The 26,033-nt window shown below is 39.2% G+C and overlaps 1 protein-coding gene across 1 annotated transcript; it reads right to left on the minus strand.

Annotated features, from left to right (window-relative positions):
- Positions 1-966: 966 nt before the first annotated feature.
- On the minus strand, positions 967-25,519 carry alx1 (ALX homeobox 1). The gene is made up of 4 exons (XM_055650754.1): positions 23,989-25,519; positions 16,481-16,785; positions 9,691-9,819; positions 967-2,186 (listed from the first exon to the last, which is right to left on the minus strand). Exons 1-4 carry the CDS (start codon positions 24,215-24,217, stop codon positions 1,866-1,868), a joined length of 984 nt encoding a protein of 327 aa, XP_055506729.1. The 5' UTR covers positions 24,218-25,519; the 3' UTR covers positions 967-1,865.
- Between the last annotated feature and the right edge of the window lie 514 nt (positions 25,520-26,033).

Here is a 26,033-nt window from a genome sequence, read left to right on the forward strand (position 1 = left end):
ATATTTCAGAGTTTCTAACAATACCGACCCATCGCTCACCCATCCCAGCCAGTTCAAACTAGGGGATTTCCCACTCGATTCAGAGACAGGCAAATATACAGAAAGAATCTAAACGTGGGTACTGGTGCTAACAGACCAAAATGTGCAATTTATGGTTAGCTGTAAATACGAATAGACGTTTTTATTAAGATCCTCACTTTATACAAAATTACTTTACTTTAAGTAAATTCTAAGACTTCAGAAAAAAAGCATTAAAATAATACCAGGAATGAGGGATTTTAATTTTTCGAGAATACTTTTCATTTATTGGAGGGGGCGCTGCACTGGCAGCAGCCTCTACCCACGGCCTGTCTGTTATTTCAATCATTTTTATTATTTTTAGTTAGTCTAAAGTTTTGTGTTGGGGGAAACTTTCACTTTTCTATGTGGGGGAGGGGGGCAGGGTAAGGGGGAAACCGTTTCCCAGTCTCTTCCTGACGGGGACGCGATTATTTCTCCGAGTCGCGTCCTCGCCCCCCAACTCGCAGCCTACCAGCTGGATCGGAGCGGCCTTTCCTGCCGGGGGCCAGGAACCGGACCAGGGCTGCTACAGCGGCGGCGCAGCGCTGGAGTCACCACGGAGCGGGCGATGCCTACTTGGGTCGCCGTTTGGAGCTCCGGAACGTTGGGCCACTGCTCCAACATCGTGGAGCCCTGGTACGGAGAGCTTCCAACGCGGGCGGCGCTGAACAACATCGTGGAGTCCTGGGGCGCCTTGCAGAGAGCCTACAGCAACAGTCTCCACCCGGCGCGGCCTGCGGACTTTGGAAGCCGCCGACTCCGGTAGGAGGGGGCCGACTCTGGTGTCCACGCCGCTGAGGACGTCCCGCAGCCCCGACGGTGGACTTGTATCACCCCGGCGAGCGGTCCTGGACATCAGGCCGCCCGTAGCTGCAACTGCGGAGGGCTTGGGGAGGCCCTGACCACGAGGAACAGTGGAGGAAGAGACTGACTTTGGTGCCTTCCCACACAGTGGGGAAACTTTGATTCTGCTGTGTGGGGATGTTTTATGTTAAATTCTATAGTGTGTGTTCTTTATACCCTTTCTGGCTTAATCCCTCCCTTCACCACCTCCAGTTTAAATTCCAGTTGGAATATTTTGGAGGACCCAAGAACCTAGAACCAAGATAAAAGGACATCTCAAGCAAATGTTCAAAATAAATGACTAGTTTTAATAATAGATATTGGGGAATATTATTCTCAATGATCAGTGAATCAATGAATGGAGAGCACAAGCAAATAAATTCATCCGTCAAGTGGTGGAACTCAAGAATCAATGTTGTTTTATTTGCTTGATGTGTTTTCTTTCTGAAATGTTGTTCCATTGACAAAACAGTACAGTTCTGAAATGTAAATTTAAGATCAACAACAAAAATATAGAAGAGATCAGAATGTTTTGTCGAAACATAAGGCCTTACTAGAAACAAATGGGCAGATAGCATACATGAAACATTTGGAATCAGAAATGGATAAATATTTTTCAAAAAGGAAGAAGTATGAAGACATCAATTGAAGTCAGAGGAATGAGATGCAGTGCACTTTCATATAGTGGACACAGGCACGGGGGCAAATGATAACCCTTGCTGTAAAATTCCATGATTCATGGTACACAATGTCCTCTTACTGATCAATCATTCCATTTTCTGATTCGGTCTTCCCTATTGTTTTCAGGATTGCATTGATAAAAATTATCCTGTGAATCTCTCTCCAGTGATGTGCTTATGACCACATCCTTGCTAAGATGCAGCAGCTCAGCATAATATTTTCCAGGAACACAATTGCACAGGCACTTTGGCTTACAGATCGTCCTGCATTTTGATTGCCCATCACATGGCCCATGATATGTTGGCAGTGTGTTCCTTGGCTTTCATTCGAAGCACAGCAATACTTGATGATCTTCTTTCACACTCTGGCCTTGGCTCAAACGCATGTCCATCGGAAGAGCCCGACAGTACAGAGTCATTGAAGAGATTGTTTAGAGCTACTTGACTGAACTGGTTTTGTTGATTTGATATGCCCATGTAAGCGCTGGCATTTCTGTGTGGTTGAGGGTATGGTGACATACAAGGGGAGGATTCGCGTGGTAATACACAAGAAGAAACTGCCGAGTTGGTGGGGCTGTTCCCTGCCCATAAGTTGCTTTGCAGCTGAAAAAGAAACAGACGAGTGCTTAACTGTATCCATTTTCTAATCAGAATCACTGTTCCACATTTAGTCTAGTTTAGTTTCGTTTAGAGATACAGCGCGGAAACAGGCCCTTCAGCCCACCAACTCCGCACTGACCAGCGATCCCCGCATATTAACACTATCCTACACATACTAGGGACAATTTACACATACACCAAGCCAATTAACCTACATACCTGTACGGCTTTGGAGTGCGGGAGGAAACCAAAGATCTCTGAGAAAACCCACGTGGTCATAGGGCGAACGTACAAACTCTGTACATACCATCGTACATACCCAGGTCTCTGGCGCTGCAAGCGCTGGTATGGCAGCAACTCGACCGCTGCACCGCCATGGCCACACTTAACTGGATATCCAGCAAAGCTTCAAACCATTTTCAAACCATTTAGTGTTGCTGTTCACTGTTGTTAAGTAACATTTAACAGAGTAGCAAGTAATTTTATCTTATCTGCTGGAGGAAAAAACATTCAATAAATTCCTCTTCTCTCTTCCCAAAATATTGCTAAATAAGGAAAGTATAAGGAGGAAGAGTTACGCTTTCATCAAGGGACATGGTTCAGGCTGAAATCGCCTGCTCTCTTAGCCTCCATAAATAACTGAGAATAAAAGCAGCTCTTGGTGGAATAAAAAACTATTTACAAACTACACTCTACATTTAAATGGCTTAACTGTTTCAATAAAACATTCTCCTGCACAGCAACTAAAACTAAAGAGCTCTTTTAAGCCAATTGCTCTCACAGGATTAATCTACATTGTGTAAGTAAGTATTTTCAGTCAATTTGAATTGACCTGAGATCATGTAACATTCTACAGGAGATCGTTCAAGGGATTTCAAAGGTGCCGAGGCAGTTGGTTCATCTTTGATGTCCTGTATTTCAGACTCAGTATTCAGCCCACTGGAAGAACGACAGGGCAAGGCTTTTACTGCCAACTGGCGTTGGTGTTGAACACATCCAGTGATGTGAAGTTGCAAAACTTAAGCTGTTGCCTAATCTACCTCTGCACAGGCTAGATACCTGCATGTGAAAGTAATGAAGGGAGAGAAGAATCTAGGGAGCTCTTTTCCCAGCATTAAAGAGCCAACAATACAAAATTAAATTAATAAAGTGCATGTCAGATCTATATTTTCAGAACAGCAGGACAAATGTGGCAATCTTGTTGCAGTAGAAAATATATATTTTTTTAATTGGAGATCCACTTTAGGTTTAAAACGTCATTCAGCGATTGTGGGTGACTGCCAATATGAACGGCAACATGCAGTTCCAAATGATGATTAAGAATCATTCACATTATGGTTGAAACTAGGCAACTGAGAGAGAAAGGATCACTTCCCTAAAGGACGTAAAGAAATCTATTGGAGATTAGGCGAATAATAACTTTGACTACTTGCAGTTTGTTATTTTCAGATTAATTAAAGCTTTTCGAAAAATAGAAACATAGAAAATAGGTACAGGAGTAGGTCATTTGGCTCTTCGAGCCAACACCACCATACAATATGATCATGGCTGATCGTCCAGAATCAGAACCCCGTTCCTGCTTTTTCCCCATATCCCTTGATTCAGTTAGCCCTAAGAGCTATATCCAACGAATACATCCAGTAAATTAGCCTCCTCTGCCTTCTGTGGCAGAGAATTCCACAGATTCACAACTCTCTGGATGAAAACATTTTTCCTAATCTCAGTCCTAAACGGCCTACCACTTATTCTTAAACTGTGACCCCTGGTTCTAGACTCCCCCAACATCGGGAATATTTTTCCTGCATCTAGCATGTCCAATCCCTTAATCATTTTATGTTTCCATAAGATCTCCTCTCAGCCTTCTAAATTCCAGTGAATATACAGTCCATTCAGAAAGTATTCAGACCACTTCACTTTTTCCACATTTTGTTACGTTACAGCCTTATTCTAAAATGGATTAAATAATTTTTTTTATCATCAATCTACACACAATACCCCATAATAAAAAGGTGTTTAGAAATTGCAAAGTCAGTAAAAATAAATAACTGAAATATCACATTTACATAAGTGTTCGGACCCTTTACTCAGTACTTTGTTGAGGCACCTTTGGCAGCGATTACAGCCTCAAGTCTTCTTGGGTATGACGCTACAAGTTTGGCACACTTGGATCTGGGTAATTTCTCCCATTCTTCTCTGCAGATCCTCTCAAGCTGTCAGGTTGGATGGGGAGCTTCGATGCTATCTTATGTCCCTCCAGAGATTTTCGATCGAGTTCAAGTCCAGGCTTTGGCAGGGCCATTCAAGGACATTCACAGATTTGTCATGAAGACACTCCTGCATTGTCTTGGCTGTGTGCTTAGGGTCGTTGTCCTGTTGAAAGGTGAACCTCCACCCCAGTCTGAGGTCCTGAACGCTCTGGAGCAGGTTTTCATCAGGGATCTCTCTGTACTTTGCTCCATTCATCTTTCCCTTGATCCTGACTAGTCCCCCAGTTCCTGCCACTGAAAAACATCCCCACAGCACGATGCTGCCACTGCCATGCATCACCGTAGGTATATTATTGGCCAGGTGATGAGCGGTGCCTGGTTTCCTCCAGATGTGACACTTGGCATTCAGGCCAAAGAGTTCAATCCTGGTTTAATCAGACCAGAGAATCTTGTTTTCGTGCCTTTTGGCAAACTCCAAGCGGGCTGTCATGTGCCTTTTACTGAGGGGTGGCTTCCTCTGGCCACTCTTCCGTTAAGGCCTGATTGGTGGTGTGCCGCAAATATAGTTGTCCTTCTGGAAGATTCTCCCATTTCCACAGAGGAACTCTGGAGCACTGTCAGAGTGACCATCGGGTTCTTGGTCACCTCCCTGACCAAGGCCCTTCTCCCCCGATTGCTCAGTTTGGCCAGTCGGTTAGCTCTATGAAGAGTCCTGGTGGTTCTAAAGTTCTTCCATTTAAGAATGACGGAGGCCACTGTGCTCTTCGGGACCTGCAATGCTGCAGAAATTGTTTTATAACCACCATAACCTTCCCCATATCTGTGTCTCGACACAATCCTGTTTCGGAAGTCTACAGCCAATTCCTTCATCTTCAAGGCTTGGATTTTGCTCTGACATGCACTATCAACTGTGGGACCTTATATAGACAGGTGTGTGTCTTTCCATATCATGTACAATCAATTTAATTTACCACTGGTGGACTACAATCAAGTTGTAGAAACATCTCAAAGATAATCAATGGAAACAGGATGCACCCAAGCTCAATTTTGTGTGTCATAGCAAGGGGTCTGAATACTTATGTAAATGTATTATTTCAGTTATTTCTTTTTAAATACTTTGCAAAAATTTCAAATCACCAGTTTTCACTTTTTTATTATGGGGTAATAGATTGATGATTAAAAAAATGGATTTAATCAATTATAGAATAAACCAGTAACGTAGCAAAATGTGGAAAAAGTGAAGTGGTCTGAATACTTTCTGAATGCACTGTAAGCCCAAATTTAAAGCATTAAGAAATTGTTTGAAATTGCATGGTTAAAGCAAGACAGATACTAGTTGTCAGACAAGAATACAGCAGAAACTTTAGACTTTAGAGAAACAATGCAGAAACAGGCCCATCAGTCCACTAAGTCCATGCTGACCAGCGATCACCCTGTACACTAGCTCTATCCCACACCCCAGAGATAAGTTACCATTTTTAGAAGCCAATTAATTTACAAACCTATATGACTTAGGAGTGTGGGAGGAAATCAGAGCATGGGGTGAACGTACACTCTACAGACAACACACTTAGTCAGGATCGAACCTGGGTCTTTGGCACTGTAAGGCAGCAACTCTACCGCTGCGCCACCATGCTGCCCCATTTTTTTTTCATTTAAAATATCTTTTGCAGAATCCACAAAATACAAACCAAACATATTTTGCTCAAAGGATTAAAAAACTGCAAATGCTAGAAATCCAAAACAAAAATAAAAAATGTCAGAGCATTCAGCAGGTCAGGCAGCATCCATCATGACAGAAATGCCATCAATGTTTCAAGTCAAGGAGCCTTCATCAGAACTGGAACAACGAGAAAAAGCAGGGTTCAACTTGCATAGTGGGATGTGTGGCAAAAACTAATGGAATGCATTTAATTGTGTGCAGGTCACAAACCATAGAACCCTCTCACCATTGTAAAACATATAATCAATTACTCACATTTACAGTTCTGATGACATTGACCTTGTTTTTCCGTCACTGGATAAAGCCCGACCTGCTGAGTGCTTCGAGTATTTTCTGTTTTTGTTATATATATATCAAACATTTTTTTACAATGCTCTTTAAAAAGCTGAAAATTTGTGACCTCTTTTGGATTGGATTTTAACAGTTTAGATTTTCCACTGATTGACTCTATCTGGGTGATCCTGAACATCTGATAATGTGGCCCTGCAGGCAATGGGGAAGAGAAACAATGAGGGAGATGAAGAGAGCCAGAGAGTTGGCATGAAGGATGAACTGTGGCAATTGCAACACAGAATGAACCTATTCTTCTCCTCACACTTATTCTCAATCAGACAGAAAGACAGGCTCACAGAAAAATATTCCATTCGGAAAAGAATGAACCTTGGATCGACCTTTGAGCTTCCCATTAGCTTTTATGTGTCTGGTTTCATTATGGAGCAATTACCTTCGTGATTCTATCAAAATGCTACAACATAAATGTTCTTCAAACTTTGAAAGAACCCTAAGTATCTGTGCTTGATAATGCAGTAAAGGTTGAGATTAAATTTAACGGTGTTGCAAGGCAAAAAATGGTCCTCTGTTGTCTTCTGAAGGACGATATAAATCACAACACAAGGGAACAAGAGGTTTCTTGATCTGAAACATTTAAAAACTGTCAGTGGGTAGGGGAAAAGTGGGGGAGGTCATTTCAGTTTATGCTTCCCAAAGCAGTCAGAATTGATGTGATACTCAAAGATCAAAGACTCAGTTTAGATAATGTGGTCAGACTGCAGTCAATTTGATTCATATTCAATGTATGAATTGGCATAATATGAATGTAGATTGGAGTGGAGCATTATCATTGCACAAATGAAAAATGTTTGTCGCATTGTACAATCTATGCCCATGGAAGTAATCGGATTCATTTAAATTCCGCAAATTGCCAATAGTGCTCATAAAAAACATTCGTATTTAGTTTCTTCCAAAGAAGCAAAAATTCTTTGGATCCAGGGAAGGCTCCATTAGATTGGAAAATAGCAAATGTAACTCCATTATTCAAGAGGAAGGAGGAAAGCAGGAAACTGCAGGTCAGCTAAGCTTAGCATTTGCTGGAGTAAAAATGTTGGAAACTATGTTTAAACTTAGAAATGCTCTTTGAAAAACTCCAGGTAATCAGACAAAGTCAACATAGTTCTCTGAAAGTGAAATCATGTTTGATCAATGTATTTGAGTTGTTTGAAGAAGTAACATGCCTGTGGGTGTAAATGGACCAATGGATACATTATACTTAGATTTCCATAAGGGATTTGATAAAGTGCGGCATCAAAGATTGGCACAGAAAATAGAAACATGATATAGGAAGTAACTTTTGGCATGGTTAGAAGATTGGCTGGCTCTCAGAAAACAAAGAGTGGGCATGAACATGTATTTTTTTGGTTGGCGTGATATAACGATTAGTTATAAATCATTCGATCTGACCAAACAAGGATCTAATGATTTTTGATTAGCAAGATCTAATAGTCTCAATCAATTACAATGTACGTACACGCCATGGCTGAAGGCACTGAGGTATGGTTACTAAGTGTGCTGATGACACAGATATATATAATGTTGTCTCAAGGATGTAATGAGGCTATAACGGGATATAGATAAGTTCAATGAATAGGCAAATGTCTGAGAAAATGAGGATAATGCGGGGAAGTTGAAATTGGTTAAATTAAAGAATATTTAATCTAAATCGTCATAGTTTGTAGAGCGCTAAAGAATAGAGGGATTTGAGTGCCTTGATTCATAAATGGTTACTACGCAGATACAACAAGTAATATGGAAAACTAACAGAATGTTACTGTTTCTTGCTGGGGATTTGTATTAGAAATGTAGGGAGATTATGTTTCAGTTCTGCAGGGCATTGGCAAAAAACACATTTGGAGTACTGTGCGTGAGCTTATTTAAGGAACGATATGAATATGTTGGAAGCAGTTCAGAGAAGGTTTACTGGACTAGTGCATGGAATAAATGGATTGTCTCATGAGAATTGCTGTAGTATTGAAGAATGAGAGAGGACATGGTAGATTGAAACTAAAAAGTTACTGATGGGTTTTGACATGGTAGATGTGGAGAGGATATATATTCTCTTGTAAGAATATGAAAAATGCCACTGTGTAATGGCCCTGTCTCACTTTCCCGAGTTTCTCACGAACTCTCCCGAGTTTTCCGCTTGATTCGAACTCGGGGAACTATGGTAATAGCCGTTCGTAGGTACTCATGGCTATTTTTTAAACTCGTGGACATTTTACAACATGCTGAAAAAACGTCACGACTTACCTGATGCCCCGAGTTCCTACGGCTGGCATTACGAGCCGCTATGAAACATCTACTGACTCCTACGGGTTCTCTACCGACATTACCCGAGTTCAAATCAAAGGGAAAACTCGGGAGAGTTTGTGAGGAACTCGGGAAAGTGGGACAGGGCTTTTAAAATAATTGAATGACAATTGAGACACTTCATTTATTTGCTTCTGTACTATACATGACAGATTTGCAGACCTAGTCACAGGCTCATATGGGTTTATATCACAGAAGGAGGCCAAAGACATATTGTGTCCATGCCGAATAAACCCATGTTCTTGCTCTCAGTCCTAACCCAGGTTACAGCACAATACGTGCTTCTGCATCTTAATTTAAAGTCTGATGATACTTTCTACTTCCCCTGTAGACACCAAGTCGCACCGTTCTTAGTGTGATAAAAAAAATTACTTAAATCATCCATTCTAATTCTAAATCTATTCCCCTTACTTACTCAAACTTTGCCACTCCTCCCCCTTCTGTCGTGGGGTAGACTGAGACTGAGACTGACTCCCCCCGCCCCCCTCCCCAATCTATGCACGCCCCCCAAGCCTTTCCACTAGTCACTTTAATTTCATGTATTTTATGTTTTTTATGACTGTTGGCAGATCAATTATCCTCCTGGGATAAATAACATTCTATCATGTTGTACTGTATCGTATCGTAACATACTGGCCTCTCAGCGAATAGTATCCACACCAGAAGCACATATTTTCACTTTTAAAGACATTGAAAAAACATACATGTGATTGTTTTCTACATGATTGGTTTACTTGTCAAAATGTAGTCACCAGTGTCTATGGAACACAATCCATTCTGAAAAAGAGTCTCAACCTGAAATGTCACCCATTCCTTTTCTCCAGAGACGCTGCCTGACCCACGAAGTTACTCCAGCTTTTTGTGTCTACCTTTGGTTTAAACCAGCATCTGCAGTTCCTTCCTACACAATTCCCTCTGCCTTCATTTCACCTACCTGTGAGTATGTTTCTGTCCTTGGTAAAAGAGATATATCATAGGAGGTTGCAAAGTGGTTTCGAGCTTGCTGTAACTGGCCATATCGTTCCCTCTTTCTCCATTTTGCTCTTCTATTTTGAAACCAAACCTGTGAGAAATAACACATCAGAGTTCTCATTTCTTGTGTGATTGACAACCATGTAATAGCAGTGTAAGCTTCCTTGGAAGCTCGAAGATTGTCAGTTTCCACCATGTTAGTTTCCACCATGGAAAGCCTCCTTGACATTTTGCTCTGGAGGAACATGCATTGAAAGAAAGGTTTCTCCAGCTTAATGTTTGAAAGATAATATCAGCTATCCAACAAGTGCATTATCATCATTGGAAAATATACACATTCATTTGTGCACTGAAATAATCAAATAAATTAATCTTGAAAGGTGTTAGAAAACCGTTGGTGAACAGAAAAGTAAAGAGAAAGTTATGGGATAAAAAAATAAGCACAGACAATTTAAAAAAATGAATGAGAGCAAATCTGCTCCAAATCACATAGAATGTAAAATAAGCAATCAATTTTATTATAGTTAGAATGAGAAACATCCTGTTGATTTGCTATCATTTGTTTTGTGTTACATCTCGGGTCAATTTTATATCCCAGATCATCCTTATTTAGAAAAATTGTGGCTCTTCAGAGAAGTGGGAAGCAACTGCTGCAGAATGAATTTGGAAACAGTTTATTGCATTTTAATGTCAACATTGGTTTGGATCCAAATCATGAGATATACGTCTGAAGTTAGCGTTAAATTTTTACGCAGCAAAGTCCATCCTCTCTTTCCTAGCCATTGATGGATGTAAGTGGACAACAACTTGGCTTCACAAGAAAGAAAAATAATGATTATACATTGTGTAATATCCCATAAAACAAAGTAAACAGATACCAGCCGAGAGATCACTCTCCTGTCACAGGGCTTTTAATTGAAGCAAGAATTACTACATTCTTTGCTATTCTATTTGAATATCCATGCTAGAGTTAAGATTTTATTTTGACTCTCTATCCATAGTCTACCGCTCTGATGTGAGTTTTAACATAGCAATGAACCCACATAAGAAAACAAGCCATTGTTGAAAAAAGGCTTAGCTTAGCTTGGTCAACATGGAGGAGTTGGGCCGAGGAGCCTGTTTCCGTGCTGTGTGACTCTCTGCCTTAAAATTAGATAAAACAAGTACTGTTTAAGATAGTTACAATAATGGTCAAAATTTATATTCAGCTACCATTTTATTTAGTTTGGAATGGTCAAACTCATAAATCATTCCCCCTCTATAGTAACCCTACAGTCAATATCAATTATTGTTGCATCTGCTCAGATAAATGACAGACGATGCACCACATGGTCCACTATGGACTCACAGGACACATATATCAATATGTCAACATATTTGTCCTGTTGTTGAAGGCATCACAACAGGTTGCAAATTCCAGCTTATGAGAAAGGCACACAATTATTTTCAAACCAAGAACCAACTCATGGCACAGCGGTAGAGTTGCTGCCTTACAACGGCAGAGATCTTAGCTTGATCATGGCTATAGGTGCTATCTGTACGGAGTTTGTAAGTTCTTCCCATGACCATGTGGGTTTCTCCTGAGGTACTCCAGTTTCCTCCCACTCTCCAAAGACGTACAGGTTAGTAGATTAATTTGACTTTGGTAAAAATTGTAAATTGTCTCTAGTGTGTACGATAGTGTTAGTATAAGGGGTGGTCGCTGGTTGGTGCAGACCCGGTGGGCAGAAGGCTTTGATTCTGTGCTGTATCTCTAAACTAAACTATGAAGATGGCACATATTTCACAGAATCTGTGTAGATGCTTTTTTAAATACATAGAAAGGATAATCTGATGTAAGCACTTTCTTTCAAAATGTGCGTACAGTCAATGTCAGCACTGTGCTGAGGGTGGAGTGGATTTTGCATGAATTTCCTGAAAGGAATCGTGTGGTAAATTGTTACCACTGCAGTTTTGTTTTAACATTTAATGTTAATGACAAGAGCAAAGGATTTTGTGCGATCAACATGGGCTATTAATGGATTTGCATGTTTTGAAAGGTTAATTTAAACTAAATGTGGAGAAGGGTTGAGCAATATTATGAAGCTGGTACAACCCAGAGGCTGTGTGGCAATCGGGACATATCATGCCAGCTGTATGGCTACACTGCTGTATGATGCAGGGTCAATCTCCAGCAGATTGTTTGTTGGTCCAGACACCAGCATCTATCGTATCTCGTGCCTCCGCAGCTGTACTGCCACATATACTTTCACCTTTTATTATTTTCTGATACAGGGCCATCACCAGTTTTCTGGCAACTGGTGGTCTGGCACCTGCTATAATCTGGACAAAATTATGAGAACACATTTGAAATACCCCGTCTTCCCGGATGTAGTGCCTAGACCGGGCGAGGAGGCTGATCTCAAACTCATTGGGACTTCCGCACTGATCGGCGGGTGGAATTTGCCCCCTGCGACTGGGACTCTGGAACTCCAACCCGGCCAGAGCCAGCAGATCTGTTCCCATAGCCAATTTCTGAAGCCAACTTTGCGGGCCGGTATCTCAGTTCTTCGGTGGCCTAGACGGACCGTTGCGGTACCGTTAAACTCCTCTCGGGGGCTGTGACGTTTGTTGGTCTGGCAAAACGTATAATCCAGAAAGCCAAATCAACGGTGGACATTTACTGCTTGCACAAATTACACATTTCTTTCTTCTTCAGTATGTTTCCATTCTCATCCTTCAGCAACAGTAGGGGAGGGAGAACTACCATATAACATTCTTTAATATGGCAGAAATGCTTGTGAATTTGAATTATCTTTTTGCAGTTATTTTATCAACTTAGCAACATTATCAATGAAAATGTACTAATTAAGCATTATTTTTTTCAAATAGAAAAGTACTGATACATGTCATTGGATCCCTATTAACCCCATCCCCCATGGCCCTGTCAAAATAGGTGCTGTCTTATTTTTATATGCACTGAAATGCTAATGATAACTTTAACCATCATGACATATCATGTTATCCCATGATCTCTCCTGTGTCTGTGGTTCAGGATATACGATTGGAATTAATATGCATTTTTCTCAACAAAGAACAGTCTGGAGAATATCTTGCCCTGATTAAACATGTGAATTTATTTGGTTCCACCCGTGCACCAATATTTTGTGCAATATTAGATAGTATCTGAAGAGGTATGTGTAGAGTAAATTCCAGAAAACCGAAATCCTAAATTTTCAAATCTGTCATTTGCAAATCCTTGTGGCATCAACGATACCTTTCAGCTTTTGAGATGATTATCCACTGTAAAGTTATTTTTTAGACCGTATACATGATATTGAGAGCAGTGCAACAAATCCAGAACAGTGAAGCGCTGTGTTATCGTACACGGGAAATGAAATTTTATTTCACAAGTGATAAAATCTTGAATGAGTAATGGTTGGAATCGGAAATAAGCCATTGGTAGACTTCTAATCAATGTGCTTATTAACTGTATGTGATCTGGTAACCAAATAACACAACTATAAATTTATTTTAAAAATCCCAAGAGAGGAGAATGTGATGAGGCCAAGAATAGAATTGCACTAATGCAAAACAGATCAACTACAAAAATATATTTAATCTCAGAAATAGATAATCATCTTATTGCTCTATTACTGGTAAGATAATTGTATTCATCTGGCACCTATGATTTATTTTGTAAATTCATGCATAAATATTTTACTCAACTAAATAAATGGAAGCTGCTCAGGGTTTATTTAATGCCAAAAATCAGTAAAGTACATTTTGATAGCCAATAGATATAATATTCATATCCACTAATGTTTATATATACAACTGATTTGTGGTCAATATATTAAATGGGAAAAGGTTTAATTAATTTCCAGTATAATGCTAGACATTTGCTATTTGAGAAATATAGTATTCACAATATTCAACAACAACTCTGCACAGCAAAGAGCATCAGCTAGAATATTAAAGTTAGGAGAAATTATTTTGTTTTAACTTCTGCTTTGGTAATTTCTATTTATCCGTTTATAGGTAAGATCTTTTTGTCAAAGAAATTGTAAGTCAAATGTTGCCATAACTGATGATATGCATACATTAAGTGTGGTACAGATCTGTGGCGAAACAACAAAATCTAAAAGATGCTACCTGAATTCCATTGATCTTCAATCAACTTTGCAATAATGCCTTTTTTGCTATTTTTCTCACCAATAGTAAGCAATGAACATTGTGTTGTTGCATTAGGTCATCAAATCTGCCTCAATTTTACGAGTTGATATTTAATAGTGTAACAATGATTATCACAGTAATAATTTTCAACAACTGCAAACCAGTTTCTTTAGCATGGACATTTACCAATACATGCGTCGGGACCCATTTGCCCAGACATCAATTTTTTGGAAAAGGTCTTAAAAATAACAAATTTTAAATTTTAACTTTAGCATTGTGGTAGGGGGGGGGGGGGGGGGGGGGGGGGGGGGGGGGGGCTTTCTGGAGAGCTAGTATGTGTGTTGTGGGCTGAAGGAACTGGTTTCCAGATGGCTAGTATGGACATTATTGGCAAAATGGATTCTTGAGGTGGCAGCTCAGTCACTCAAGCCTGATGTGCTGGCAGCTCACTCACGGCTGGTGGGCTGACAGTTGACACGGCTATTCCTTGAAATTCCATTTCAAGCAGGGTGCAAGGCCACCAAATTCAAGTACAGTTTCATACTACTTCAAGCAGGGTGCAAGGCCACCAAATTCAAGTGCAGTTTCATACCATTTCATGCAGGGTGCAAGGCCGCCACATTCAAATGCATTTTCATACCATTCAAGCACCACAAAACACCACATAAACACCACACTCACAGTTCAGTAGACATTGTGTGTTCAGTTGAGTCACAGCTCAGAAAGAGTTGTGACCTTTACCTCCCCCATTTTGCAGAGACTGAGCCACACCCACACTTCTGGGTTTTATAATCCGTCCCCCTCCCACCAGAAGGGGCGTGCCCTTCATGGCGTGATTGACAGGAGAGAGATTCTCAACATTTTTAAAACACTAATAACACTTTTATTTTTCATTGATGGGAAGAATCCTCTGCACCTGATGAGTGGAGGGGGGCTGGGTAAGATGGCCAAAAATCACAGCTGTAAGTGGTAGCGTTTTAGCTAAAATCAATATACAGTGCAAACAGGAAGTTGTCAAGTAACCACCACCAACAACAGCCATTTGCTGACTGTGGCTGTGCTTTAAATTATTTTTTTCAAAACTGGAGATGTAATTCACTGTATAAATTGTGCTGTGCTTGGCTGTTGGTTCAGCACAGAAATGCAATCACATTCTGGACCTCTGTACATATGTGTAAGTTTTGATACAGGTGGAAATGTTCGAGTACATCTTCAATTGTGCTCTGCAACTGTGCTGCACATGGAGTCCAGCAATCAGGCAGTAGGTTGACAAGACTCTGCAGTATTCAACTGGAGAAATTGCTAACAGATCCCACACAAGGTTACATTGTCTGCTAAGAATAATTTATAAGATTTATACATTTTAATTATTTCTTTAACTTTTAAAAATATTTAAAAGTCTATTTAGATGATGCTCTTTTTAATTTGTTTCCAATACACTTTAAAATATTAATTGTTTATTCGAATTTTCATAGCTTTAATTATTTCTGAATGTTAGCTCCATTCAGAAAGAGAGGAAATCTTGACTGCTTTGGCACATGGCAAAATTGCAGGGAAGACTTTCAGAGGATATTGGAGGGCAAGGCTTATTTGGCATCCCACGTACACTGATCAAAGCCAATGCTCCATAAATCCCTCATGTCTTATTTACGAAAGCACACAGCCAACAATTTCAATAAATACAACAGATCTAAACCTGGTAAACCTGCCGTTTAATGGCACACAGTGAGTAGGGGCAGTGGGGTTCCACTTAACAAAGTTAATAAATTCACTCGTTGCTGAATGCAGCAAGCCTTCATTTTTAATCCCATTTGCTTTTGAGTTATTAATTGGTGAGAGCTGTAAATTCACAATTGTGATGGAATTTCAATGCTGAATCCATTAAATCACTTTGACTCTTTGAATCACTTCCCTCTGGAAGGCGACTCCGGACTGTTAAAGCTGCCACAGCCAGACATAAAAACAGTTTTTATCCACGAGTAGTTGCTCTACTCAACAGCCAAAAATCTGTAGCCTCCCTTTGATCTGGTATTTTGTTGGTTCACATGCTTGATCAATGGTGTTTTATCATTAATGTCTTATTATTATTATTAATGTTTAGTGTTTTCTGAGTCATTTGTAACTGTCACTGTATGTCATGTTGTTACTTGTGGGCGGAGCACCAAGGCAAATTCCTTGTATGTGAATACTTGGCCAATAAACTTACTTACTTACTTACTTACTTACTTAACGAGTTACTGGTGCAGTAAACGTTTGGGAAGAGCAACAGCAACTCAAGCAGCAACTTATGCATTTTAAGATTTAATAACTCACATGCTTATTCTGGAAGTTGTTGTCAGATTTAATCCACTGTAAACAAAGTGCAGCGATAACCTCACTAACATTAACACAAAAGCTTAGCCAACAGATTTTACAACAGTCATTTGTGTTTATTTTATTTAAGAAAGTTATCGGTGCATGAGAGCATCGCGCATCATATATTGAAGACACATTTTAAAATGTGGCCATAATCAATCATGCCACTAAATATTCACCAAATGTTTTTCATAACCAGGTTTTTTCAGTGAGTGGTAGGGGTGTATGATTTAGTTGCTTACCTGCACTCTGGCCTCGGTGAGCTCCGTGCGAAGAGCCAGCTGCTCCCTCGCATACACATCTGGGTAATGGGTTTTCTGGAACACTTTCTCCAGTTCTTCTAGCTGTAAACTGGTGAATGTTGTCCTATTTCTCCTCTTCTTGGTACTGGAGACATTGGAGTCACTCTTGTCAACATTGTGATCCATGATAGACTTTTCCTCCAGACCTTTCAGCGGTGACACCTTCATGTTGCAGTAGTTTTCGATGGGTCTCGGCAGGTCTGCGCAGGCCACTGTACCCATTGGCTTTGAAACGCCATAATTGGCTGGGCAAGAAAGAAAACAAGAAAACATCTCAAACAGGAACCAATTCAAACACGTCCTTCATCAACTATGATAAAGGCTGGAAAAAAGAACTGCATAAAGAAAATAAAACCCTGCAGATGTTGAACATCTGTAATACAAATAATAAACAACTGGTCTGCCAGCATTCAGAAATAGCAAGTTTAAGAACAATGATATTTACATGAAGACCCTTACAAAAAAAGGAACCATAACAAAATTTTCCAAAAATTGGATAATTTAAATGATTTTATGGATTCATCCTGTTGCTGTGAAATTAATCCACGTAGAAAACTATTTAAAAAATTTGGGTGCAGTCAGTTAAGGATGCAAAATAATATATGTTCATCTTCCATCCACTAAATTCCTGAAATAAATTTAGTGCTGGAGCGCTGTATGAGGAGCAATAATTCAGCAAATAAAGAACCAATGCTATTTACAACATAACTTGGATGTGGCGGCAAAAATCACAATGTCAAAAATGCATTTCGTTCAAAACACGGTAACTTAATAAACAGTGTTGAGGATAGAAATAGCGGGTAGGGACCTCAGGGTAAAAAATATGCAGAACATTTGATTTTTGGAAGAAAATAAGTGAAAAAATAATAATTGCGAAATGGTTTAGAGTTAAATTGTGCAAAGGAACAGAGACATAAGAGTCAAGAATGTTTTATTGTTATTTGTCCTGAAACGGAACAATGAAATTCTTACTTGCTGTAGCACAACATATATTTAAACATAGTACCCTGTAAGTACCATAAACAAAACAACAAGAAAGTACAGTATATATATATATATATATATATATATATATACTGAACTTATTTGTTGTTAATAATGGGTTTTATAGATGTGCTGTTGCAGGTAAGAATTTCTTATGGCAAGTAAGAATATATATATAGCAGATAAATAATTAAACAAACAATAATAGTGCAAAGTTAAAATTAATACCCACAAGTCTATGTAGTTCGGAGCCTATTTGGAGTTTGTAATGTTTAAAAGCGGGATGGTTGTAGGGAAGAAGCTGATCCTGAACATGGACATTACACCTTAAAAGCTTCTATTCCTTCTTCCCGATAGCAGGAGTGAAATAAGAATCTGGCCAGGGTGGTGTGGGTCTCTGATTATGCTAGCTGTCGTTTTGAGGCAATTACTCTTGTAAATAGTAGCTGGCAGGACAAATTAACAAAGCAGTGAATCGGTCAAATGTGATCTTGAGCTTCATACAGAGGTTCAGAGCACTGAACCCAGCAACAAATGTAAAACAATGATTCAGGGCCAGCTAGCAATTGCCTACAATTCTGTACACCATAGATATGATGGCCTTGGAAAGGGATGAGGACGATATTACCAAAACGGATTGAAGAAGCTAGGGTTATTTTCTGTAAAGAAGGGATTTAATTGATATTTAGAATCATAAATGGCTTGAGGAAAAAAAAAACCTGTTTCCAATGATGAAAAGTCGACAACCACCAGGCAGAGATTTAAGGTGACTGACAAGAAGAACCAGAGCCAACAGTAGAAATACATTCTTTCCCCATCAGGTGTTGAGCTTTGAAGTGCATTCCCTGATGGTGGACATAGATTCAAGTAGTTTTTAAAAGAGAATCACATAAATATGAAATGGAAAAAAGAAAATTGCAGGAATACAGGGAAAGTGTAGAGTAATGGGACTAACTATGGCACTCTTTAAAACTTTGCAGCACTCACTGGACTGAATGATCATGTTTTGTGCCGTGGTCCTCTGTGATTCTATTCTAACACTACGAATGAGTGTTAATGTGAAAACATTGGTCAATTAAATATTACAGTACAGAGTTACGGGACAAATGTCTATGGTTAGGGTGCTAGATAAGTATAGTTTAATTTTAATCATGTGTGGTATGATTTACTTGGATGTCACACAAAACAAAGTTTTTCATCAGATCTCAGTAATTCATAACAATAAACCAATACCAATACCAAATGAACTACACCACTGAAGTATAAGGAAGTGCTTGTGGAAAAAGCATAATCATCTCAATAAGACCATGAAAAAGCACAATAACAGTTAACAGTAGAATCTTACAATGTCGAAAACTAAAAAATAGTCAAAAATAGAAATGGTATGTAACCTGCAGCAGAGTACTAATAACCAAATCTCTGATGTAGAATTCCAACAAGAATAGTGTTTTCATGAAAAGTTACAGTACAATCTTTGCTCCCAACTTGCTGTTTGATCTATTAAATGCAGGGTCACAAACGCCAGCTTTCAGATCGGAAAACACTAAAATGCCCGGAAGAAGCATGACACTTATTTTCTCTTATAAAGTATATATTTTTTATATATTATAAGATCACCAGTAGCATTGTTTAAATATAAATCTTCAGAGTTTCCATGCTCTGTCACTGGAAGATATTACCATATAGACAGAGGAATAGATTCAAGCCTCCTTGGGTTCAGAAAATGCAACATTCCCGCTGACTCGTGAGATGCTGCCTGATCCCTTGAGTTACTCCAGCTCTTTGTCTTTTTTTTTGTAATCCAGAATCTGCCATTCCTTGTGTCCCTTGGAATCCCTGTCTTATGACAAAATGGAGAAGGGGCATCTGGGATAGTACTGCGCATCACAGATCCATTCATCGAGTACTTACAAACCCCCTGCTTAACCATCTCCCAACCAACTCCTCTGTCCAATATTTCACATTGGCCCCATCAGCCACTTTAGAACCCACTAGAACTGGAATAGAAGCAAATCATCCGAGGCACTTAGAAGATCTGAAAGATACCTATCCACATTGTAAATGTTATAGAGATAATATGTTTATTACTCTGGCTATTGGAAATTGAAAGAAAGGTAGAGGGAAGAATGGAAGGAATTAGAAAAACTATAAGATGTCATTCTAAGTGTTCTTCTAAATAAACGTCAAATGGAGGGATCAATTAAAATAATTATCATCAAATCATATGTCATCTTGTAAGGATTGAGCACAGAATTTGTATCATAAATGTTAAAGTGCACACACACACACACTATTAGGGTAAATTAACATCCGATTTTGATTTCTTATTAGACATTGTTTATACACTTACAATACAGACTCTCACACAGTTTAGGTGCCCACAACTAAAATAGAGAGGAATAAACTGATACATTACAATCAATCATTACCTTACACAGGAAATTAATTGTAATATACTCCATTTTCTGAGAAAATATGCCAAAAATATATATTAAATCAGCAAATGTTATTTAATTTCTGTTGTCTCATTAAAAACAATAAAATATAATCATACTAAGACATAAACCAGAATTTTGACTGAACCATATACACAGAGTATCATCGAATTTATTTATTTGAAGCAGCTCAAGGCTGGCGCTGTTTTTTAATTGAATGGCCAAAGGCATAACTAGGACTGTCTGATATGCAACAAATAACATCTCCGGATTATTGAATTCTGATCGTGTGTGTAAGTTCTAACACCACAAGTGAAGGCATGGTCTGGTAAATGGCATCAAAATGTTTACATGCGTTTTATTTTCCATATTAAAAGGGATGTTTAGCAGAGAGAAAGATGGAAGCTACCACTTCTTATTTCTATTCCTTGCTCATTATTTGTCACCATGGTCCTTGGTAATTGATCAATGATGTTCAAGCTTTAAAATCGCTTGCATCATCATTTTCTCACACTAAAAATAATCAGTTTTCTGAAAGATCCCAGGGGCCGCTTATGTATTTTATGAGCTGCTGAAAAAATCTTGATCTTTAATGTTCCTCAAAAGTAAACCGCAACGTATTAGCTCTGAACCCGTTATCGCTGCCTGCTCATTGTAAGTTGTAAAACCCGCAGATTAGTTGTGGCAACACAACCAATTACCTCTACGACTGGAGAAATGGCTGTTGTTGTAGAAGACATTCGTTCCTCGCCCGGTTTCGGGGTAACGCACTTTTTTTTTGATTCCTTTTGTCTTAGTAGCGATTTTATTACTTGAAACTCACAAATCGCATCCCTGCATTATTTTTTTTCTGGACATCATTTCATTGAACTGAACTATTATGCCCGAGCACAGAACGGCAAGAATATGCATTGGAAGGAACTGCGGATGCTGGTTTAAACCGAAGATGGACACAAAATGCTGGAGAATGGTCTCGGCCCGAAACGTCACCAATTATTTCTCTCCAGAGATGCTGCCTGTCCCGTTGAGTTACTCCAGCATTTGGTGTCGATCTTCGGCAAGAATATGCACGTGTTTTTGCGTTTTATCTGGTCTAGGAGCAAGATATTGAAGATTAATATTTTCAACGCAAGCTTAGTAATCACAATGCGTGCTGTTATCCCGGACACAGAACCGAAGGAATAAAAGTTTCCAGTAAATTAATTATTTAGTAGGTCACTCATTGGGAGAATGATCGTTAAGTATGCCTCGCTCTCTCCTATCTATAACCCAACTCTTCCAAAAGAAAAGATGATCCCTGCGTGAAAACTGAACACAGCCAGAACATTAGCTGAAGGAGGCATTGGCTGTTTCATTGTAATTGAGTACCGAGTTTAAATCCCCCGTCGGCTACTGAAACGCCAACTAGTAAATGATGCTCAGACTGTAATTCATATCATTAACCAGAGTTTTTCGCATTCCACCTGAATGATATGTACGGTGTCAAGCGAGGCAGCCGAAATTTCAGCCGTGTCCCGAGTTTAGGCTAAATTTCGTTTCGCGGCATGGACTTCGAAAAGAATGACTAGTTTCCGGGGTATGTTCGCTGCCCAGTGTGATTGCACATTACTTTTGGGGAACTAACGAGTCGCAGCCTGGTCGTCGGGAGGTACAATGAAAGGAAATCAACGACAATTGAAACCAGATCTGATTAAAAGAAAGAGGTCTACAGGGTTTTGAACAGTTCACACGCCAGTTCCATTCCGCAGTACTCTCTCAAAATGATTCTTCATCGAAAATTTTAGAAGTTGATACGAGTTCCTAATTAAATAAAGTACTTAATTTCCCAGTTGAGAATAAACAGTTTTAGAATGAAACAATTTATCACAGGTTCAGAAAATGTAAACAAAAAATCGATTAAGCGATTCAGGCAATCAACTAAATGTGAACTAATCATTCAGCATTTATTACATTAAATAATAACGTTAGGTTAGGAAATATTATTTAATGTTCATATCCTGAAGCCAGTCCACAGAAACTTTCTGACTGTAACGTGTTCATCTGACATCAGGCCGTTATTCTAAACGGATTCGCGAGGCCAACCTTTCGTACCTTACAAAGTGCACGTTCATGTCCATAGAAAACACGTTGTAATAAATATATATATATATAATTATTTTATTCATTGCATCGGCAAAATTATGATTTTTTTTGTCTGTCGTGTCAATTGCAGAAGTTGAAGAATAAAAGCAGAATTTTGAATGTCCATTTAAAATAACTCGTGGCAATTCAATGAAATTTAGCGCCGGCAGCTGCGATTTTCTGGTTGATTCAAAACCGGCTGTTTTTGTCCGATGCGTGTATATTTTTAAAGGTTCATCATATTCCACTGGGGGAAATGGCGATAAAGACGGCCTTGTGAACTTACACTCAGAAATGGACGTCCTTTCAATAACCGTGCATTACAAACACATTGGCTGAGGTGAGATTCTGAACATTTCACCCAAGACATATAAAGATAAAAGAACCATTATCAATCCAATAATAGGTACCTCTATATTGACGTTAACGTTTTCATTAAAACAAAGTAACAAATAGAGTGTTAGACCTGTTTCTCCCAAATGCTCGCCGTTCTTATTTAGTAATGGTGTAGAAATATTTGAAGAATTTCAATATTTTGACATTAAAGTTAATCAAACGCCTGGCCGGCTATTTATAATCCTGATATGCAAAGTTTAAAACAAAATAATCCTCTAAAAGTTATTTTTCAAAGAAATCTGGAGATATTTCATCACAAATAACGCGACTATTATGATTACGATGAGCGCTTTGCTGCAACAGAGTAAACCGTTTAATACAACACGCCAGAACATTTAAATTATATCCCGGTACTAGTTTGGCCCAGGAGTCACTTACAGGCTAAACTGTTTTCATTCTTAAGACAATGAAAAGCGAGGGCACTTTCATTGACAGCTTATAATAAAATAAATATATATATATTTGGCAGGATTTAAATAAAAGTTTGATTATTCCAGACAATAGATTATCATTACTAGAACACACTGTATCACTGTTTCTTGATCAACAAGCGGGCGAGGGAGGTCTTCCTTCCTCTTCTGAATTGTCTGATTCAAAAGAGATATTTTTCAAATAGCTATTGCGAGGTAGAGATGGGACTACGCTTAAAATATACAGCACAACCCCTCCCCGCCACACCCAAGGCGGATTGGCAGCAACTCGTAGATTATGAGATACTCAGGTATGTAAAGCACTATTGACGAGTAATTTACTGCTTGGATTAGAAATTGTTTAGGACTGGTTTTCAATAGGTGACGGATTGGTGCGCTTCTCCCCAATAATAAAGAAAGCACCAAATCCGTAGGGTGGGGGGTTCGACCCTGAGCACTGGACAGAACCCAGATGTTGTTTACTTCAGGGATTTGTCATTTAAAAACAATACCAAGCAGCTAATCATCTTTCAAAGTAGCAAATACACTTTATAGGTGATTTGTTTTTCTCAATACCGCATTAATCGGACCACTGGAAATTAGACTGTAGAGGATTTTAGAACCAAAATATCAACTGCAGCTTGAGGTCATAAATCAGGTCAAGGAGATTTTATGTGTAGCTGTATTAGAGTTGTGCAAACCTTTCGCCATGTTCCGCCGACTGCACAATAGGTTACTGAAACAAGATAAATAGTTTGTTATGGTAACATATCACCTCCACATCGAGGAACTACCAGAATAAACAGCAATTCCTGCTTGTCATTTATGGTTAGGAGGAGGCAGTTCTCGAAAGCAATAGTCATCATTCTTGAAAATCAGATTTATATATAAAAATGATGACAATTATTTGCGCAGCACCGTTTAAGACAAATTACAACAACTATGTGCAAAGCAAGCAGACCGATGAACAACTTAAATGTACAGGGTATTTTCTGGATATTTGTTTTTGTTATTTTTGATGGCCTGTCCGTGAAATAAACCAAAGCATACATACTGCGAATGAGTTACATTGCGGGCGATAGTGATGGCAGTTCACACCTACCGTTCGCACCGTCCTCGTGAACGGTCTTTGCAAGCCTCTCATGAGGCTCGTTGCTTTCCATGTTAAGAAAAGTGTGGATCCGTTTTGAAGCATTCTTGTTGTAGAAAGTTCCCCCTTCCATGCTGTCCATAACGTGTTCCAGGGTTGCTTCTGCTCCCACGTAGTACTCGTTCCCTTTCGAGTAATGGCCAACGACGGGAAAATTCTCATTTGCAAATTCCATAATCATCTAAACCAATTTATCGGAGGTCTCGCAGAGTCTTGGGCAGATGGGATCTTTTCTCGTTGAGAATAAGTTCAGATAAGTTCAGATAGAAACTGCAACGCTTAGCCGTCTGTAAGCTTTGGAGAAAGAGCCCTATATAGAGTAAACGCGCTGGCCGTCTGAATGCAGCCTCCTCCCAACCGAATGAATATGCAAATCTCAGAATCGTACTCTCCACCCAGAGTACACCCCTTAGCAGCAACGAAACGTGCAAGTGCCTTTGGTTGTCGGGAGGCTTCAGCCTCGAGTTTTTGTTTCTTTTTGTTCATATTGATATTGCGCCGACAGTGCTACAAATAACATGCGTTTAGTTTCCGTCAAAGCCAAACTTTACACTGTTTACGTCGTACTATCCATGATATTTCATTAATTCCTTAAACGTAGAACCTGTTGATCGTTTTAATAGAAGAGATACACAAAATGTAACTCAGCGTGACAGGCAGCATCTCTGGATAGAAGGAATGGGTGACGATTCGAGTCGAGACCCTTCTTCAGGCATTTTAGTATGTTTTTAAATATTGTTTTGACACTTCGCTTCTACACACGCAAACCCGACTTTGCCAAGTAAAGCTGGGTGGAACATCACGTCTATATATTCCGATAAATCAATAGAGTGGATAACAATCTGACTACCTGAAGACATTAGACCAGGTTGTTTAGTGTAGATCTCTGGGGTAGTGCGGAAATAATAAAGAGAGCCAGTTCATCAGCATGATTAACATGTCAGTATTCAATATAATTGAGCATTTTACTAGATAGGTTGTGTTTTTAAATTTCTTCTGCATATTAGATCGGCCAATTTGTAAATCTGACAAGATGTTTGAGGCGCATATTTCTCTGTTTTCCCCCCGAAATAGTATAGATGGGAAACACGACTTAATGTGATTCACCAACATCCATCAAGGTAGGATGGAAACAGGTTAGGGAGTGTTTGTGGGGATGGGTTTGTGCGGGTATCGTGACGGTCCGTGGACCAGTTCCTCTGGCGATAATGGGAACCTGCAGTGACTTGCAGCATATAAACACTTGGAGGTAATACTTTTTTTTGAGTCTCCAATTGACACATGCGCTTGCGATCACATTCAAATTAAACGCAGCTTTAAAACACTGTGTTTGGGGCTTGACAAAATAGTTTTATACAAAGCCACATCGCTGCATACATTTCTCGAAATATTTACGGAAGGTATTTTCAATAGTTTTTAGTACAAGCCAACATCCTTGAAAAGTAGTATCCACTCAACAACTGGCCTAACTTGCCATTGCATATGAAGGATAATATTGATTTTTTTTAAAAAAGGATTATTCATTTGGCATAACTTTCGACACGAGAACATAAATGTTTTTTTAAGGGTCAGGATTAATGTTTTTGCTTTTTTATCCACAATTACGCATCCCACACTTTGGATACAATTAAAAAAAAAGATCAATAGATTTGGAAACCCCTTCCACTCCCTCATGTGTTGTTGTGCACAAGGATGTCATGCTCTTATGAATGTTGTCTGGTATTAAGGATGACATACATCCTTTTTTGACGGTTTCATTTCTCACCTCTATATGGGCAAAGTGTGCGTGAAGGTTAACGCCACGATTGAGTTTGTAATCGTGAACTTTCAGTGGAAGATAAATATCCTTTAAATTGCGAAATTGAGTTAGCGGAAAGCGACGTCGCGTTTAATAAGGAAGTATGTGTGATGAAAAAGCTCCTAAAAATCTTCCCATCGGTAGCGTAAATAAACGCCGAACAATTTCCTCTTCGCCGAAGTTTAATTGTTTATTTGAT

The sequence above is a fragment of the Leucoraja erinacea genome, chromosome 19 (assembly GCF_028641065.1).
Source record: "Leucoraja erinacea ecotype New England chromosome 19, Leri_hhj_1, whole genome shotgun sequence".
Taxonomy (NCBI): domain Eukaryota; kingdom Metazoa; phylum Chordata; class Chondrichthyes; order Rajiformes; family Rajidae; genus Leucoraja; species Leucoraja erinaceus.